This window comes from Labrus mixtus, chromosome 24, assembly GCF_963584025.1.
Source record: "Labrus mixtus chromosome 24, fLabMix1.1, whole genome shotgun sequence".
Classification (NCBI taxonomy): domain Eukaryota; kingdom Metazoa; phylum Chordata; class Actinopteri; order Labriformes; family Labridae; genus Labrus; species Labrus mixtus.
The window spans coordinates 13,369,668-13,390,935 of NC_083635.1; the positions used below are offsets into that span (position 1 = coordinate 13,369,668).

The window sequence follows — 21,268 nt, forward strand, 5'->3', positions numbered from 1 at the left end:
GGTAGACCAGGCAGAGGAGGGAGACCAAGGCGTGGAGGTAGACCAGGCTGTGGAGGGAGACCAAGGCGTGGAGGTAGACCAGGCAGAGGAGGGAGACCAAGGCGTGGAGGTAGACCAGGTAGTGGACGGAGACCAAGATGTGGAGGGAGACCAGGCTGTGGAGGTGGACCAGGCAGTGGAGGGGGACCAAGGTGTGGAGGTAGACCAGGTAGTGGAGGGAGACCAGGCCGTGGAGGTGGACCAGGTAGTGGAGGGAGACCAGGCTGTGGAGGTGGACCAGGTAGTGGAGGGAGACCAGGCTGTGGAGGTGGACCAGGCAGTGGAGGGAGACCAGGCTGTGGAGGTGGACCAAGGCTGTGGAGGGAAACCAGGCCGAGGAGGGAGACCAGACCGTAGAGGTACTCCAGACCGCAGAGGTACTCCTGACCGCAGAGGACTCCCGACCGCAGAGGACTCCCGACCGCAGAGGTACTCCAGACCGCAGAGGACTCCTTTGACCTGCATAGGACTCCTTTGACTTGCTGACTCCATCATCTGACTCCTTCCTCAGACTCACTCCTCAGACGCACCCACGCGCCCACCACCTGGCTTTCTACTACCCCTTCCAGTAAGTAGAACAAAACCCTCACACATACTAAACCTAACAAAACTATTCACTTTTCTAAAACTCCTCACACTTCTAACACCTTAAACATCCTACTTTCTTTTTTGTTCTCTTCCAACCACTCTGTACACTCCTATACTTCTAAACCCTATACTATCACTGATTATGTAACCTCAATTTCATACTCTCTTTTAATCTCATACAATGCCACCTCTATCTTCAACAGGCATGCTGCATTTGGTGGAACATCTTCCTCGGTCTACACTCCTAATGTGGTATGTACAACTTCTATGGAACAACTCAATCTGCACAGAATTGACCCAACCCATTCCAGACTCAAACAGACTGCATCAGGTACACAGACCTCATATTGAACTACAGCTAAAGCTAATCTGTAAACATTTCAACTCTTCAACAGAACAATGTGTTTCAATCTCAGACATCTCTAACAAACTGTCTTCAAATCTCACTCACACAACCTTCTCTAACAGCACATCTCTGTGCCTCATTCTTCCTTCAACACTATGCTTCTCTCATACTGCCTCACACACTCTTACTTTTATCACTCAACTATTTCTATTTCATTCCTAACATCACCACATCAAGCTTTGTATCAACCACATGGTGTAAGCGAACTGAACTGAATAACACACCACTCCTAACCTAAACTTCAATTCCTAATTGCTAATGTTTTCTTGCTACATATTTTCATCCCCCACTTCACAATATACTTCACTTGGAATACACAACCACACACCCACCTGATACAAGTGACTAACTCTATCATCTTTCCCTCCATATTTGCTATATGCTAACTTTCCTATGCTAACACACATTGTCACAGAAACACATCACCAAGTACTCTCATTTACTTGATCCTATCTCACACATATGACACCTTTGAAAATACATTCTCATCCATGCTAACACATGCTATTCTCCATCAACATATACCCACAGCATCGAACTATTCACTACTCATCACACATTCATACTTCAACAACTAATGTGCTAACAGTCTTACACCCACTTTACACATATACCACACTCATATGTCTGCTACCCACAATTCATACCATGTCCTCATTAAACCTCAATCAGCAGCCATTTACTTTTCTGCTCCAAAAAAATAACAATACCTCCCTCATATACTAACATTTAACACTTCATTACATTCACATACTTCAATTAACTTCATTCTTTTTCATCCACTCAACTATTTACATATTTTACTTTACTAACTTCATTTTCATATATTTACATCTTTTCATGTTTGCATTAACACCTCATACCAATCACCTCATTAAATGTACTGCTGTGTTTCTCATAATGTTTGCCTTCACTTTAATCATTGTAACCTCTGATTGGCTAACAACAACACATGATGACTACCAAACAACTGTTGCTTGTTTTCTACCACAACAATGTCAATCAAAATAAATGTCTGCTGACAAGTTATCCATCTCCATCCTTCTGTTTCTCTTAACTGCAGTCACAATATAATGTACACATGTCACTATGTTTATTCACTGTTCTCTACTGTCAGTCACACCTCACAGACTTCACCTGTTATTAAAACACCAACTACAGCTTACAGACTGTCACCTGTTCTTCCTCATATCAGTACATATGTTTCATATACTTGTTCTCTACTCCAGTGTTATACACATCACAGTTTACTCAATGTAACTCTGACAATGATAATGACTTTTACCTTATATGCCATACCTGTCCAACACTTCTGCAGATCTCATTGCACAACACACAAAAAACTGTGATGTTAACTCATGTCACCCCAAGTACTCATCTGATGTATAAACTTTCATCAATGTAACGCATCTCACTCAACTCACTCTTATTGTATGAACTCAACTCTTACTCATTTCCTCAACAAACTGTACTCATCTCATGACACCACCACAGATTGTTCCAGTAATCACTCATTAGTCTGGTTTTCTTGTGCATCATCTTTAGAAGTCACTTCCTTCTCAGACAACACCGACGCACACCAACTGGATGCAGTGTGGACCATCTAGTCTGACCACTGCAACAAGACTCCATCCTCCAGGACGCATTTGTCTACATCCAAGTCACCGGTAATCACAACACACACTCAATGATATACAACTGTTATCTCACCATAGTACATCTTATACCCATTTCTAAAAAATGTTCTTCTCTCCAAATCTCTCTTTCTCAGACCCACTTCCTGGATGATCAGCTGTTCCCTGGAATCACTAGATGCCAGTCACAATACACCAAACCCAACTCTGTCTACTCACTTACATAAAAACCTTGTCAAACCCATTACAACTCATACGTCTCTTTCCAAAAACAACCTCTGAATATGACTTCTTTGATCAACCATGCCAACGCCTCTTCACACTCACTCAATCATTTCTTTTTTTCTATAACACCAACTCATAAGTCTTATCTCAATACACTTAACATACCTTACTCTTTGTTATATTACAAACACCTATCCATCATAAACACTTTAACAAAACATAATTACCACTGTATGGTCTTCATCACCCTCAACATGTTGGTAATCTTCTACTCCATCTTAATATACACCAACAATTCTTTCCTTCAGATCCTCAGACAACTCTATACCATGTTCAACTTCCACTGACAGACCATTCACAACTAATTTAACACACCTGCTCCCCATTCACACCTCAACACTAACAAGTCACATGACACCAGATAGGGAACATGTATAATTCGGCCACTTAGCAGTATAATCACTACTTTACCTTTTATTAAACTCTCATTTCTTCACTGTTGGCCCATGGAAACATGAAGGCTGTACTCACTTTTCTCATAATGTATATCAAACATTATATAATCTATATATCTTATCACACAGATGCTAATTTCATTATTTCACAATGTCCCACTTCATTGTATTTTCATTCTTTTCTACATTCAATTGAATGAACACATTTCAAACTACCAATAACTTTTCCCAGTCCACAGTCAGACATGCATAATGTGCTTACCTCCACAGCTCCATCCAATCACACTAATTAACACTCTTCACCTGCTGAAATAATAATCACCAATCAATAAGATCCTGAACACTTTATACTTTTAAAATCGATTTATCACACATACAATGTCTGACTACACTCTGTTTTACTTTTTTGGTCATTCTGTTCGATCCACCACTCACACCTTCCCCAAAAACATGTCATATCACACCACCTCATCTAAGGAGCCTACAAACATGAAGTGAACTTAGACACTCTCTCTGTTTCCAAATCCAAACAAACATGCTGTAGGCACAGGTCACAACTTCTCATCCCAGGACCACACACATTTTTTTTCTTTTCTCTGAAGTGTGATCACCTTTTCCATCCTGTGATATTTTCTCTGTTGACATAAAGAAAAAACATATTCATACATCACTTCTTTCCTTATACAAACTCTAATTGTACATAATTGTACAATAAATATAAATGTTGTGGTTTCTGCACATGATCACATACTTCTTACACTTTCATTTTTTGAGCTGTTTGGCAAAGAACTCACAATCCTGACATCAAAACCTTCCCATTTATTACACAAATACACACAAAATTACAGCATACATCAAAATAACAACAAACATACACATCATTTAACCAACACACATCAAAACAAACAACAACATTTCTCAAAAACACACATTTTTGCCACATTTCATAAATATCACATACAAACCTCTCTCCCAACAAATCAACATCCTAAACAAAATCCATCATCTCTATCACTTTCTAAATCTCTCTAAACTTTCACCATGTCTGCTATGACCTACCAATCTCATGAACCAATCAGACACCTCCCTGCTTCCTCTTTAGCTCACACCTCACCACCTATTACTTTATACTGTCCGTTTACTGAACACTGCATGACCTCACGTACTTTCTACACAATGTAAGAGATGACCTCAGCTCCACTTCTGGAGGTACACTCCTCAAGCATGTAAATGAGGGCGCATGTCTGTAAATGCAGCAAACGGAGCACTAACCAAATCCTACTTTCAAAATCATACTACTTTTACTAAATTAACAACCCTGCCTCTAAGTTTCCAACATTTCACAAACAGTTTAAACAGACACAGCTTCATTATTAATGCTACTAATAAACTGTTTTTACATCCCTACTCACAACTCTTTAAATCACACCTTTAATGTTTACACTGACTCTTATGTCATCTCTGTTTTTCATCTTTTTAAACATTCCTAAAAATCATTCCTTCATCTAGAGGTAATCTTTCTTTCACCTACATATATGTAGGTCGGGGGGGGGGGCTGGGTCAGTTCTGTGGTTAATTTGTAACAAATGTTTCATGTCTTTGTAACCTCCTACTACATGCTTTACATTTCCCTCAGCATCAATAAAGTATCTATCTACTCACACTGTTATTTATTGTCCTTCTTTTCATTAAACTATTTTATACCTAACATTATATTCTTTTATAAATTCTAATATCACAACAGTACCTCAGTAACCTCACCCAGACTTTCTTCTGCGTTCTGCTCCACCAACACTTCCTCTTTCCTGCTCAATCCTGCAGGAAGTGAAGGAAACAAAAAACAAACAACACATCTGAACATATCACATTAAAGGAAAGTCAAAACGTGTTTCACAGTACACCAGGATCTCTACTGACGACCCTGTGACCACGCCTCTGGGATTCTTTGCCTCACTGCAGGAGGCGTGGCCTGGCTGCAGCCTCATCAACAGGATCACATACACCTGGTCCTCATTCCCTCTGACCTCCTGCTCTCTCTCAGCCTCACCAACATTTACACACTTCTTTCTTTACTTTCTTATATTATTGCTTCACTTACCAGGATACATGTCTAATCACTATTTCTTAAATGTCAACTCTGATTTTTGCTCCTCACTGACAGTTCAACACACCTCATGGTTAACTATTCTTTATTGTCAAAACATGACACACTGTCATTAAACACACAAACTCTGACACATCAACATTTATCTGAACTATTCCTGTTTACGATCTCAATCTATATCTAACTCAAATACAAAGCAAATATCAATCACACACTTTGAAACACTATAAACATTAACAACAAGGCTAATCCTAATGCTCACAGTTCATTATGCTGTTAGCTTCTTACCTTACCTTCCTGCCAGTCTCTCATTTCATAACATCCACATGTTCCTCTATATTCCACTTCAATAAAACAAACATCTGTGTAACTCTGTTTTTAAATCCTCTTTTCACAACTTTCTGCAGAAACTTCCTCCTCACACAGCAAACATCGACAGGTGTGCTGATTGATCAGGCAACTCAGCTCCCTGGTGCCCACTTCTGATTGGTCCACTAACTACACAGAATAATTATGTTAATTAACAAAAACACTTAATTTATTCCAGAAGAACAATCCAAACAGACATGGAGCAACAACAAGGTACAACATTCAGTCAAAATATCAAAATACAAAAACAAAGAAACAAATTACAAAAACATAAATAAAGATATGACTAACAACACAAAACAAATGTAAACAAATAAACTAATGATAATAACACAACACATCTCCCTCACTCACTCAGTGTAAGACCCTCCTCACTCTCTCACAGTGTAAGACCCTCCTCACTCACTCAGTGTAGGACCCTCCTCCCTCACTCAGTGTAGGACCCTCCTCACTCACTCAGTGTAAGACCCTCCTCACTCTCTCACAGTGTAAGACCCTCCTCCCTCACTCAGTGTAGGACCCTCCTCCCTCACTCAGTGTAAGACCCTCCTCACTCACTCAGTGTAGGACCCTCCTCACTCTCTCACAGTGTAAGACCCTCCTCACTCACAGTGTAGGACCCTCCTCCCTCACTCAGTGTAAGACCCTCCTCACTCACTCAGTGTAGGACCCTCCTCCCTCACTCAGTGTAAGACCCTCCTCACTCACTCAGTGTAGAACCCTCCTCCCTCACTCAGTGTATGACCCTCCTCACTCACTCACAGTATATATGACCCTCCTCACTCTCTCACAGTATATATGACCCTCCTCACACTCTCACAGTATATATGACCCTCCTCACTCTCTCACAGTATATATGACCCTCCTCACTCTCTCACAGTGTAAGACCCTCCTCACTCACTCACAGTGTAGGACCCGCCTCACTCACTCAGTGTAAGACCCTCCTCACTCACTCAATGTAGGACCCTCCTCACTCACTCAGTGTAGGACCCTCCTCACTATAACACTCAGGATACTACATTTAGTTTAAAGAAAATATGTATTTATAAATGATACCTTTATTATAATATAAACTCATTAATGTTTACAGGTCTGATATACAGTTCAACTCTTGGAGCAGGAGGACAATTAATTAAACACATAACTCAGAATTTTGCTAACCACTTTTGTATTTCAAAGTTCTATTTTTAACAAATAACACTTGAAATGAATCTAAAACAAGAAAACAGGCCTTCAATTCACAGATTCTTACGAGCACCTTTTACCCTCCATACACCTTCATTTTTCTTAAATGTAACATATTGACAATCTTTGATATTAATATTCTTCAAATAGACAGCTTTATTTTTAAAGTTAAATACATCAGTGCAAACTTGCCAGAAAACTCAACTAGACAAATCAATAACCTCCCAATGTGTCGTACATCTCCAGGACTCAATAACATACCATGCAGTCAAATTATAGAAGACACATATTTCATGATCTTCTGTCTTTTTCTAGATACAAATTCAGACTCTAATGTTTTGATGTCACAAACATTTGTATTGAATTATCCTGATTTTGTTATATTGTCTACATACTCTATGTCCTGTTTTGCTCTATTTTTATGTTTTCAGTGTTTGTATTTCATTTTCAATTGTGTGAATTTGATTTCTGATAGTAAATATTCTTACTTGGTTATTTTACCGTATTTTATTTTTACTTTGTTTAATCTCTGAAAGTCAGTTTTCAGATAAGCCCTCATGCATTTCTACCTCACCTACACATGTTTTATTTTTTATTTCTTTTCAGTTTCTGTTTCATTCTTCTTTAGAAAAATGTGCAAATAAACTCAACTAAACATTCCCAATTATCTTCATATAAATCAATGCACCAAACACATTACACATACTGCACTTATTTCTTGTGTGTGTGCAGAATGTGTTTATTTAAGGAGGGGAAATCCTACCACACCATTCAGCCACACAGCCAGACTTCACACCTAAAGAGGGAATCTTCTTCACTCTTTTGAAGTTGCTCTTTTAGCTCGCCATCTTCTGTGCTCCAGCAATGTGGCCTCACCTGTTTGGACAAACACGTGATAAAAGTCTGCTCAACTTGGAAGCACCAATTTCATCAAATATTCCATTGTAAAAGTCTCACCAGTGTTCAGTCCTGAAACATTCCTCCTCAGCAGCAGCAGCACAGCAGCTCCTCAAGGGCTTGAAGTCTCAGTTAACTGAAGTCCAGCTTTCTGTCCGGGGTTGACACCACAACTTTTAACTTTCAGAAGTTCTCCTTGACTGTTTTAGGAATGACTGTGTCCTGCTGCCTTCTGACTGACTCCTTGATTGCTTTCAATCAGCTGATTAGTGCACCTGGGGAAAGGGAGTAGATGCCTATTGGCTGCAGACTGCATCCAATTGCCTCAGGGCATTTGATTGACAGATGCTGTTGTTGATGCTATTTCAGCAGTGTTACCCTCCTCTCACAGGGCACGACCCTCCTCCCTCACAGGGCAGGACCCTCCTCTCACAGGGGATCTATACCCCCCGTCAGCTCGCTTCTTTTGATTCAGGACCAGCGAGTGTTTTCCTCTCACTCCTTCTTCTTTGTCTAACATTTCATTCTGTGAACATGGAGATTCTGTAACTGTGGTCATCAACAACAACAACAAAGACGCCCAGCACAAGAAGTGAGGAGGAGACTGTTTACTCACCAGCCAATAGGAAGCTCTGAACCTGCCAACTGTGACCCCGAATCACTGAACAGAGACAGACAGAGAGAGAGACAGGTTTTCATATTTATTGATTTCTCTAAATAACGTTCATTATATGAAACATAATGAAATGTTTGCAAGCAACAAAACTCCACCTTTGTGTTCTTCATCCTCTTCACTGTCAGAGTGGACGCACGCCACTTCAACATTTAACAGTCTGAATAATCAAACCACCATGTCACACAGGAAGCTTCACTTCACACATCTTTACACTCTTACTTTCAAAAGAGACCCCCCTCAAAGTCCCCCAAAGCCCCTCAACACTTAGCCTAAACAGTGTCGACTATGGGGTAAAAGCTGTAAACAGGAAACCAAGAAAGAAGACGGAGTAACAAAATAAAAACTCCCTGGATGAGGTCATGTAATAAAAGAAGTCAAACATTAAAGAAAATACAGAAAAACAAACAAATTAAAGTAAAATAATTTATTTTTTCACTCCGGTCTCAAACAGAAACATTAAACACGACAACAAGGGAACATCACGACGTTCTTTTTTATACACGGATCAAAAATGAATCAATAATTTAATTCACACAAACAATAAATTATATTCTGACAAAAACAAAACAAAATATTTCTAATCATCAAAAACAGTTAAAGTGCTCATGTGAGTCTCCTTCCTGTCTTTCTTAACCTACCTCCTCATCTCCTCTCCTATCTCCCTGCCTCCTCTTCTTCTGTCCTCTCCTGCCTCCTTGTCTCCTGCATCCTGCCTCCTCTCCTACTTCCTTGTCCCTTCTCTTGCCTCCTCCTCTCCTCTCCTACCTTCTTGTCCCCTGCATCCTGCATCCTGCCTCCTTGTCTCCTCTCCTACCTGGATACCGAACACTAATAAACACAGAGGTCGGGGAACTTCATCTCGTAGAGCGGCGTGGAGCGCGGCTGCGACTGACCGGACGGTGAGGGAGGAGGACGGATGATCAGGTCGAACACCTCATTCAGTTTGGACTGAAGCAGCGACGTCTGTACAGATAGAAACTTTATTAACACACACAGACGCAGACAAACATTCAGTCTGTGAGGTCACAGGTCAGAGGTTAGACTCACCCGGGCGCCACAGTGAGCAGCGATCTCCTCAAACGGAGCCGTCTGAAACTTCTCCACCAGCTGCATCCTCCTGCGCTCCTCCTCCTCCACACTCCCCCGATCCTCTGCACAAACAAGTTCACAAATCAGAGACTCCATCCACTTCAACCGCCTGAGTTCACACATCGATAAACACAGTTACATTTCAGTCAACAACAAACTCACTAAATAAATTCTTCATTCTTTAAATTCTTCATGAAAACTGGATTCAATTTCATCCATCTTCCTGTTTTTAGAATCATTGATTTTAAACACATTTATCTCCAGTCAAACTGATGTCAAACATTTCTAAAGTCAACTGTAAAAATGTGTTGATGGAAAAACTAAGGAAGCCCAAAGCGGACAAACATTTTCATTTGGAGGATAACAACAAAACGAGCAATTTCTGTTTTCTTTCTCCACTTCTTTCCGTCAGAACCTCAAGGTTTACCCGTGAAAACAACTTCATGACACACATGCGGAGAAAACAGCTGATTTCAACTCTTCATCACAAGAACAGAGAATGTCCTCTCAAGGCTTCTGTACTCAACTACTAAAATAACAACAAACAATAAAAAACAATATGAGCATCACTTACCGATCGTGTTCTTCAACGTCTCAAAGGTGATCTGCTCCGTCTCAGGCCTCTGCAGGTGAGACAGACACACAGACAGGTGTCATGACGAGACACACACACACACACACACACACACACACACACACACACAGGTACCTGCTGTGTGTCAGAGCCGTTCTGAAGGTTCATGTCAATCTGCAGAGACACGACGTCTCCAATACTCTTCCTCTTACACAGACGATCTTCATCTGAAACACACACACACACACACACACACACACACACACACACACACACACACACACACACACACACACACACACACACACAGTCTGAACACTTGCAGTCTACATCAACCATCAAGTAACCGCTGTATAGCGCCCTCTTTACTTTATCAAACACTTTATTTAGACACTTGTAAAAACCAAATGTGGATATGTTGTCTGTGTGTGTGTGTGTGTGTGTCTGTCTGTGTGTGTGTTCTACCTGTCAGCTGAGGTGTGTACGGTGTGTTGAAGCGGTCGTCGTGTGCACTGTAGCTGCTTCCTCTCAGAGCCTCGCAGATCTCTGATTGGACGAACAGAAAGTCTTCACCCACCTGCAGCTCACCATCTGGCAGACTGACACCCACACACACACACACACACAGAACATTTTAAAACTGTTGATTACACATGATGAAAATGAAAAACTTTAAAGTGTGTGATTGTTTGTGTACCTGGGGTTTTCACAGAACACGTCATGGGGCAGCAGGTGAGGAGCGTCCTTCTGTCTGCGCTCTACCACCTGCAAACACACGGACAGGAAGTTGATATATTTGATATACAGAGAGCAGATGAGCCAATCAAAAGCACCTGATTCCTCACCTGTGTGATGTGTTGCTGCAGAGCAGGAGGAGGACCGAGCTGAGACACCAGGTGGAGGAAGACGGCGCAGAGGGCGTGAACACCGCAGCGGTTCAACACTGACAGACGCTCCTGATTGGACAACGCCAGCTCCTAATCCAGCCAATCACAAGAGACACAGTTCAACACAGACAGGACGATACATGACACATCATTTTATGACGGGTGAAGGTGTCTTCACCTGCAGAGCAAGCACCAGGCGGATCAGATCAACCACCATCTCCTCATTGCACAGCTCCACACTTAGGACAGCCAATAGGGTGATGAGCGCCTGGTAGTGGCCCCGCCCACTGCTCTCCTCCTTACAGGTGAGGTACACGTGCCTGTAGAGACGCTGAGCATGCTGCAAAACATGAAAGTCATTCCATAAATCAATCTTTATACAATATAATAATCAAATATAATAATTCAAAAACAACATTTATCATAAAGTCAGGATCCAGGTGTGTTTCATTCTCACCTTCCTGATGAACAAAACGTCCTGACGAGAACATCTGTCCTCCTTCAGCTCCAACAGGGAAACATCAAACGTCACACTGGAAACACACACACACACACACACACACACACACACACACACACACACACACACACACACACACACACACACACACACACACACACACACACACACACACACACACACACACACACACACACACACACTGTTGTTCACGGGAATTTTATTTTATTACTCGGAAACTTGTTTTTCCCATGTTTTTCACAGCACATGAATGCAGCATAAATCCATAATCGATGACTGAAAATACAAAGTTATCTACTTCCTGTCTGACATTTTCTCATAAATTCACTAAATATATGAACAGAATATATTTAAGTAGCTTTTCAAACCCTCGTTTACCAGAAAACTTCAATATAATTATTGTTGATCAGTTGAAGGACTGTGTGCAGTTACTTGTGTCTGCCTCTAGATGGCGCTGACCTGCTTCAGTTCAACTGCACTCCTCTTATCCTGTGATCATGTGACATGTGTACTGGTCATGTTACCTGGCAGTGGAGAGTCTGGCGGCGTTCTGGCGTCGGTCAATGAGCGAGGTGAGTATGGAGAGGACAAGGAGGCGGATCTCTGGATCCTCCATCAAAGTGAAGGAGAGCAGCGGCTCCAAGAAGGACGAGGGCAGAGCCATCAGCAGGTTACTGCTCTCATAACGCTCAGACACCTGACACAGGTAAAAGGGGCGGAGCCAGGGGGCACCTTTTAAACGCTTTTTCAGATTTGTACACACACGTGTTAAAACAGAGTGGATCTAAACTCACCTGCAGGAGAGACTTCAACAACATCACCTGGATCATTATGCTGCCCTCAAACCTGAGACACACACACACACACACAGACACACACACACACACACACACACACACACACACACACACACACACACACACAGATAGATACACACACACACACACACACAGAGACACACACACACACACACACACACACACACACACACAGAGACACACACACACACACACACACACACACACACACACACACACACACACACACACACACACAGATAGATACACACACACACACACACACACAGATAGATACACACACACACACACACAAATAGATACACACACACACACACAGATAGATACACACACACACACACACACACACACACACACACACACAGAGACACACACACACACACACACACACACACACACACACACACACACACACACACACACAGATAGATACACATACACACACACACACAGTTATTATTCATGGTTATTTTAAACATGTAACGTGTTTTAGACGGCAGCGTTGAGCAGATGAGTGTTACCCGGCGTTGGGCGACCCCAGGGCGGGGTAGATTCCAGGTACAGGGATCTTTCCCATGATGAACAGCATGACCTCTGACCTCTGGTAGACAGGGAGTGTGTTGGCGAAGGATCCTGATTAAATGACACACACGTTAAAAAAAAGACAAACGACCACCGGGAACACAGATGACAGTGAATAATAAAAACATCTGGATCCTGACCGATGGTTTTGATGACGGCGTCCTGCAGTGTTTTCTCCTCGGCTGAGGTGGTTTTGTTTTGCCCTGCGTTGTCATAGTAACCAGTCAGCTGGTAGTCGACACTCTGCCTGAGCTGTCGCAGTAACGTGTTGAACACCTCCAGTACTGTGGGTCCTACACACACACACACACACACCACACACACACACACACACACACACACACACACACACAGACACACACACACACAGAGACACACACACACACACACACACACACACACACACACACACACACACACACACACACACACACAGAGACAGGTGTGTAAGGGAATGACTCCATCAGTTTTTGTTGTTGCCATGGTTTCCAAACAGGCGTGGATATGGTCACAGGGTACGCTGACTGACCTACAGATCCGGTAGCTTCTATCACAGCAGCTTCAGACAGAACCTCGACGATGCCGGCTCGGACTGAAGCCGGACTCCTGCTGTTGGCGTCCAGGTGACCCAACAGCTGCTGGATGACCAGGTGAGAGTGCTGAGTCTGACAAGGAATCATACAGTTACAAACAATACACTTAAAGATAGAGTCAGCAGCTTCCTCCTTCAAAATAAAAGAGAAAATATAATAACAGTGGAGAGAAACACCAAACCCCTCCCTCAGATCATACCTGTGGTCATGGCGTGCACTGACTCACCTGGATGGAGTACATGATGATCTGAAAACACTGAACAGCAAAACTTCGTCCTTCCCAAAGACTGTGACTGTCCAGGTGCCTGAAATCACACACACAACAACACTTACACACACACACACACACACACATACACATACACTACTACTGATATAACTAATGCTGTGTGTGTGTGTGTGTGTGTGTGTGTGTATCTTACATCAGCACAGGTCGGATTGCGTTGTTAATGTGACCGTAAGCGGCTCGTCCCAGCAGCTCCCTGAAACACACCTCAGTCTGCTCTGCTGGAGACTCACTGCACAGACACACACACACACGCACACACGCACGCACGCACGCACGCACGCACGCACGCACGCACACACACACACACAAAGTGATTTTAAATGTTCTGATTTTTTATCTGCAACCTTCTTCAACCAAGTATGATGTTAAATAGAAACTCAGGTGTGTGTGTGTGTGTGTGTACCTGTCTGAGTGTGTGTGCTGCTGCAGGTTGACCAGCAGAGCGGGGACGATCTGGTCCATGTGACGCAGCTCCCAGATGTTCACCTGCAGCTCGTCGTCCACCGTCTTCCTGACCACGCCCTGCAGACCACGGATCCCCGACACACGTATCCTACACAGACACACACACACACACACACACACACACACACACACACACACACACACACACACACACAATCCTTTAGTAACATGACTATTAAATGTCTAAACAGTTTCCACAGCTGGAGGAGACACATCAACAAACTGCAGTTTTCTGAAGCTTCAGAATCAGAGAGAAGAGACTCACTTGTTCCGCATCTCCGGGTCTTCGTCCTCAGAGTGACACATCTCACTGAAGCGAGACACGAAGAAGTCGTAGCTGCGGTGGTACGACGGCGTGTCCTCCTCGATGTTTGCAAACTTCACAAACTGCTCGGCACAAAACGTAGACGGAGACATGAGGAAAGACAAACAATGAGACTGACACAGCACATTCAGAACACAGACTTTTAAAGTGTTTCCTGCAGAGATTAACCCCTCGCTGTCACACACTCAGGATCTCTCAGCTGTGTGTGTGTGTGTGTGTGTGTGTGTGTGTTCAAAGATTAAAGATTACATAAACACACGTATGACACATCCATGATGTGACGTCCACATGCACTTTAAATATGGGATTATTATTCATGTAGGACAGAGCTGTCCCAGTGAAGCACTATGTAGGAAACAGTGTGTAGGATACAATGTGTAGGAAACACTGTGTAGCATACAGTGTGTAGTAGACTGTGCAGGATACAGTCTGTAGGATACAGTGTGTAGGATACACTGTGTAGCATACACTGTGTAGTAGAGTGTGTAGGATACAGTTTGTAGGAGAATGTGTAGGATACAGTTTGTAGTAGAGTGTGTAGAACACAGTTGGTAGTAGAGTGTGTAGGACACAGTGTGTAGTAGAGTGTGTAGAACACAGTTTGTAGTAGAGTGTGTAGGACACAGTGTGTAGTAGAGTGTGTAGAACACAGTTTGTAGGAGAATGTGTAGAACACAGTTTGTAGTAGAGTGTGTAGAACACAGTTTGTAGGAGAATGTGTAGAACACAGTTTGTAGTAGAGTGTGTAGAACACAGTTTGTAGTAGAGTGTGTAGGACACAGTGTGTAGTAGAGTGTGTAGGACACAGTGTGTAGTAGAGTGTGTAGAACACAGTGTGTAGTAGAGTGTGTAGAACACAGTTTGTAGTAGAGTGTGTAGGATACAGTTTGTAGTAGAGTGTGTAGAACACAGTTTGTAGTAGAGTGTGTAGGATACAGTTTGTAGTAGAGTGTGTAGGATACAGTTTGTAGTAGAGTGTGTAGGATACAGTTTGTAGTAGAGTGTGTAGGATACAGTTTGTAGTAGAGTGTGTAGGATACAGTTTGTAGTAGAGTGTGTAGGATACAGTGTGTAGTAGAGTGTGTAGGATACAGTTTGTAGTAGAGTGTGTAGAACACAGTTTGTAGTAGAGTGTGTAGGACACAGTGTGTAGTAGAGTGTGTAGAACACAGTGTGTAGTAGAGTGTGTAGAACACAGTTTGTAGTAGAGTGTGTAGGATACAGTTTGTAGTAGAGTGTGTAGAACACAGTGTGTATTACAGTGTGTAGTAGTACGTACAGAGTTGGTGGCGAGCATCTGCAGGTGTGGTTTGTCGTGTTCAAGCAGCAGACGCAGCGTGCTGAGGAAACTCTCCACCAGCATGTTGATGCTCTGACAGTGACAGGCCAGCAGCAGCTGCTCCATCGCCTCCATCGCAATACACACATACCTGCAGAGCGCCACACACAGGTTAAATACATGTACAGACTGTGTGTGTGTGTGTGTGTGTGTGTACTGACCCATAGCGGTGGCGGTTCAGGTCTCGGGTGAGGCGCTCCGACAGGTACGCAGCGATACGGTCAAGTTTCTCCGGAGCCGACAGAGCGAAGAACGTCAGCTTCTCCATGTTGGCCTTCACCAGACCCTCCTACACACACACACACACACACACACACACACACACACACACACACACACACACACACACACACACACACACACACACACACACACACACACACACACACACACACACACACACACACACACACACACACACACACACACACACACACACACACACACACACACACACACACACACACACACACACACACAGTAGTATGTTTGATGAACAGAGAGAAGAGAGTAACTGAAATGGACTGACCCCATTATGAAACGTGTGTATGTGTGTGTGTATGTGTGTGTGTGTGTGTGTGTACCTCGGGGTCTTCTGGAAAAATATTATCGACCAGCCGCTTGTAGCGAGGCCGCAGCGCCCAGCAGCAGCCGCACAGACCTGCACACATAATTTCAAAATAAAATAGCAATGAGCGTAACGTCCAGCAGGGGGCAGCAGAGTGTTAACTTTGTTTTCTGTAGATTTGTCTTCATATTTGTGTCCCGTGTGTTCAGTGAGAGAGGGGTTTAGGGTTTTAGGGATTAAAGGAGACAAGAAATCCACCAATGGAAACATGCCAGCTCATAACACTGAATCACTACAATACAGCAGTAATACTACGCCTTAATCCTGCAGCCTGCAGCCTTACATAACATGTTTATATTGTTGCTTTTAGTTTGCACAGCGAGGAGGATGCAGGTTCACCCCCCCCCCCACACACACACACACACACACACACACACAAAAGGGTCAGTTCACTCAAACATAGCACAATGAGGAGGATGCAGGTTCAAACCCCCCTGCCCCCCCCCCCCCCCCCCCCCCCCCCCCCACACACACACACACACACACCGGGACGTTAAAGGGTGAGTTCAGTCAAACATAGCACAGCGAGGACATGACATTAGTGTGTTCATTGGTTTAGAAAAGTGCTGCATGAACAAAGTGATTTAAAAGTCACACACACTCAGAATATTCTCTACCAGAGGAGAAAAGTCGAAACAGGAAACACTGTTATGTTTTCTTTCATTTTGCAGATTTATAAGCGATCACACACAGAGAGACAAACTCGACCTCTGAGGTCAGAATGTCACAAATGTTTCCTTCACGATCGACACTCCCACAATCGAATCACAACTCTCTTTTTCTTATTATGAACTGTAAAATGTATAATAAAAACTTTTAAAATCTAAACGCAAACATTCACTAAAAAAAAAGAATAAATGTTGATATTTCTCACCGTACATGAAGACGACTCTGCAGCTCACATCCACACTGTCACCTCCATCACACACACACTTCTGTGGCTAATCCTTTGCATGCACACACACACACACACACACACACACACACACACACGTATACACCCACCCACCTCCTTTCATTCATCGTCCGTTTCAATCCTCCATGTTCACACACTGATTAAATGTCAGAGGATAACATGAGGAATGTTTTTTGTCTTATTTTGAAATCAAATTTTTAAATGTAACTTCCTGTTTGTTAATCAGTCCAGTTTATTGTTCCTACAACAGATTTAATGCCGAGGAGAATTAATATTCTCACCAGCTCCTCTAAGCCTGAAATATTCCAGAGTCTGTGTGTGTTTAGTGTTTAGTGTTTAGTGTGTGTGTGTGTGTGTGTGTGTGTGTGTGTGTGTGTGTGTGTGTGTGTGTTTGTCTGTGATCCAAGCCATGTGCAGCAGCTCAACGCTCTATAATCTGGATTTATTTATCATTCCAGCAGCAACAGAAAGAGGAAACATATCAGAGACCTGCCGAGGCTCAAATCACTCTGCTGGAAAATATTCTGTGTTCACAGCGACAAAACAAAACTTCAGCTCCCTAACCCTTAAACATCAAACACCTGCATCACCTGACAGTAAGTTATGACATCACCTGCATCACCTGATAGTAAGACAGTAAGTTAGAACATCACCTGCAGTAAGTTAGAACATCACCTGCATCACCTTGTAGCAGGTTTCACAAGGTTTTAATTTGGGGTGCCAGTCAGAGTCAAGTCTGACAAATAAAAATTTAATGCAAACAAAAAATAGTCAAGTTAGAAGTTATAAGTTATAACCTGCAGTACATTTTGGGATCATTAAAAAAAGTCAGAGTGATACCTCCTGGTGTTTGGTGGTCCAGCACGGAGCAGCAGTCCTGCAGCAGCCTCCGAGGAGCCTGAGATACGGTCGACATGGCGACGGACCTCGGCAGCGACATCCCTCTGGGTAAACTGGGTACGGTGATGCCTCGCGGTAAACTGGGCATGCTGGGAAAACTGGGAACAGTGATGCCCCTAGGCAGGCTGGGAAAACTGGGCACTGTGATGCCGCGCGGTAGACTGGGCATGCTGGGAAAACTGGGCATGCTGGGCATGGTGAGGCCTCGGGGTAAACTGGGAGTGCTGACACCGCTGAACAAGGAGGGCATGGTCATCCCCCGCTGCATGCTGGGAAACCTAGGAAGAGTCCCCGGCATCTCGATGCTGACAGGAAGACAGAAAAGCTGAGGCACGGAGCGATGGAAGGTGCAGGTCACCGCGTCCTGGAGAGAAGGAATGAAGGAGGTGAAAGTAGAAAATCAGGATTAGATTGAGAAACCTTTTCTCCACCTCCTGCCTCCAAACACGCCGCTGAGTCTTAACCCCTTGAGCTCGGAGCCGGCAGGTACTCAACACTCAGGGAGGGATTCAAAGTTTCATACACTTTACTTTTCTTAAATCCTTCTGATTCTCATCCAGACATTTTCTTACGCTTATTTGAGGTCAGGCCGCAGTGGCAGCAGTCAAAGTAAGTCAACCCAGACTGCCCTCTCCCCAGAGACGTTTTCCAGATCCTCCTGGGGGATTCTGATGCATTTCAAACCACTTTGTGGCCTCACTTTGGCCTAGCCTTTCTGATTCTCTCCAGGCTTACAGCTCAGTGTGTGATGGGATTTACTGTTTTAGAATCTAATGTAAGAACACCTGCTCTGCAGAGGAGCTGAAGAGTTTTGATTATTCTTTAAATCTTTATTCCTATAAACTAGTGTTTGAGAATCTGAAACACATCAACATGTCACCAAACTAAAGTGTTTCTGTTCTTTTATCACACCCTCGTCTCAGAGGAAAAACACCACTTTCATTTGCTGCATTTTCTTTAACTCATTGAAATTATTTTCATGTTTTTAAAATAAGAGGATTTAAAGGTTTTCTCAGAACACGTGTCCCTCTGAGCACCAGCTCGTTGTGACGTCTCGCTGTTTGCACAACTTTGACAAATCAGACTGATGAATGCACAATGAAAACAATCATCATTAGTTATTTCTAAATAAAAGATTCAAATGAGCTCAGGCAGTGAAATCCTGCTTCAACATGCATAAAGACTAACAAGATAATCATGTATTAGTTTGTAGAACATGAGGACAGGAAATATGTTCAACCTGCAAACATCAGCAGCTATCAGATAAACAAAGGTGCAACAGCTTTTCTTATTAAGGTTCAAATAAAATGCTGACACTAAAGTTTAGGATGAGTTCTTAAACATGGCAGTAAAGGTCAGTGTGTGTGTGTGTGAGCTCCTACCTGCTCGACTCCAGCGCTGCTCTCTTACAGCTGATTCTCTGACACACACACAGACAGCTGCTTATGTAACATCAGCTCAGCTCGTACTGTCCTGTACACTTCTGATCACCGATCAATACATGCCATCCATAGACCTCCGAGCCATGTGTGACATCACAGCACACGTCGGAGCAGCTTCATTTACCTCTAAATGTAAACATGCTCCTTTACGTCTGAGAAAAGAAAAGGTAAAATGTCACGTTGTAAGAGATATTAGTGATGAAGTTTTGATAACAATGAAGTCATCAGAGTGGAGACTGAGGCAGTGATGTGTCAAACATGTCATCACAGAGGAAAACAAACACTGACAGCTGTGGTGATGCAGGAGCTCCCCCTGCTGGCTGCTACAGGTCATTACCATTTAAACATCTCAGAAGATGAGTCTGATCTGTACCTGGACTAGCTCACCTGCAGACGTTCACTTGGAGCTCAAACTTCATGATGACATCACTCAGAGTTTCCTGCTGCTCAGACACAAACTTTGATAAACTTTAACATGCTGATAATATCTGACAACAAAATTCACAGGGGACTACACCTATTTCATTTTGTTTTGTTGAGTTCTTTTTACATTACCTCACATATTTCCAACAGTTCTCAAAGCCAGAGAAATCCTTCAGTTTATGGTTGCCGTGGAAACACCAGATGTTGCGTCAAAGGCCGCTGCATGACGAAGTGAGAGCTGCTGTACTTTTCATCGAGGCACGGGGAATAGCAGACAGAACTCCCATGATTCCCCGGCAGCCTCGACGTTATCTTTTGTTTTGATTCAGTGTCTTTGTCAGCTTGAATCACATGTTAGATTTTTACAAAAACATTTTGATTCATGTTTCATGCAAAATGATTCTACAAATATTCTTTGTTATTAAACTAATTACTTTATTACTGATAAATTAGCATTGTTACATTATTCAGACATCAGGACCAGCGTCCAATCAGCTGCTGGTTCTAAACCTCAGAGTTCTCGTCTCTGCATCAAATGTTCTACAATAAAAGTTTTAAGTCACAGGACGGAAACATTTCAGAGACGATCTTAAGAACCAGATCTGATATATCTGAGAGGTTCAAAAACTGTCAAACATGTGCAGTTCTGACGCTCACGTTCACAGCGACCAGCAGTGGGACCGTCTGCGTCCTTGAACAACATCCGGTTTTGAACCTTGAACTGAACTCAGATCAGTCGCTCAAACGTTCAGTCTGTCCACCTCAGAGTTTGACGACTCCCACTGACCCTCCCAAAAACAGTCCTCCAAGCTCCGCCTCCAGCTCCTGCAGGTGGGCGGGGCTAAACACGTCCTCCGCAGTGGTGTCTACAAGCGTCCTCCACCAGGGCAGCCTGCTCGCCTGTAGCGTTGCATTGTGGGCGTCACGGGCGCGAGTGGC

General features: G+C 43.2%; 2 protein-coding genes across 9 annotated transcripts in view; both read right to left on the reverse strand.

The window, feature by feature from the left end:
- Positions 1–8,677: 8,677 nt before the first annotated feature.
- On the reverse strand, positions 8,678–20,567 carry LOC132959460 (protein EFR3 homolog B-like). 4 transcript variants are annotated; one of them, XM_061032476.1, is made up of 24 exons: positions 19,847–20,567; positions 18,405–18,828; positions 16,605–16,681; positions 16,182–16,309; positions 15,961–16,111; positions 14,622–14,743; positions 14,295–14,444; positions 14,025–14,120; positions 13,829–13,907; positions 13,539–13,674; positions 13,150–13,302; positions 12,949–13,060; positions 12,404–12,455; positions 12,134–12,306; positions 11,586–11,661; positions 11,307–11,468; positions 11,087–11,218; positions 10,939–11,006; positions 10,707–10,840; positions 10,377–10,468; positions 10,242–10,290; positions 9,626–9,729; positions 9,373–9,541; positions 8,678–9,269 (listed from the first exon to the last, which is right to left on the reverse strand). In XM_061032476.1, the coding sequence occupies exons 2-23, from the start codon at positions 18,760–18,762 to the stop codon at positions 9,407–9,409; spliced, it is 2,739 nt and encodes a 912-aa protein (XP_060888459.1). In that variant the 5' UTR covers positions 18,763–18,828; positions 19,847–20,567; the 3' UTR covers positions 8,678–9,269; positions 9,373–9,406. The 4 variants fall into 4 exon arrangements, with proteins under 4 accessions (XP_060888459.1, XP_060888457.1, XP_060888458.1 ...); XM_061032474.1 differs by having other exon boundaries at positions 8,678–9,541; positions 19,847–20,125; XM_061032475.1 differs by lacking the exon at positions 19,847–20,567 and having other exon boundaries at positions 8,678–9,541; positions 18,405–18,938.
- Positions 20,568–20,766: 199 nt separating this feature from the next.
- Positions 20,767–21,268, reverse strand: part of LOC132959461 (IQ calmodulin-binding motif-containing protein 1-like) — a 28,908-nt gene continuing 28,406 nt past the window's right edge. For all 5 annotated transcript variants that reach the window (XM_061032480.1, XM_061032481.1, XM_061032478.1 and 2 more), the window contains one exon: positions 20,767–21,268. This exon is cut by the window's right edge and continues 68 nt beyond it. In XM_061032480.1, coding sequence (XP_060888463.1) covers positions 21,092–21,268 — 177 coding nt within the window. In that variant the 3' untranslated portion in view covers positions 20,767–21,091.

Bases quoted from the DNA above. Each gene is read 5' to 3' on its own strand.
- LOC132959460 (XM_061032476.1), bottom strand. From the start codon at position 18,762: ATGCCGGGGACTCTTCCTAGGTTTCCCAGCATGCAGCGGGGGATGACC. The intron at 12,456-12,948 runs GTAACACTCATC...TGTGTGTCTCAG, and splicing joins CTGGGGTCGCCCAACGCCGG to GTTTGAGGGCAGCATAATGA. The intron at 10,841-10,938 runs GTACACAAACAA...TGTGGGTGTCAG, and splicing joins GTGTTCTGTGAAAACCCCAG to TCTGCCAGATGGTGAGCTGC.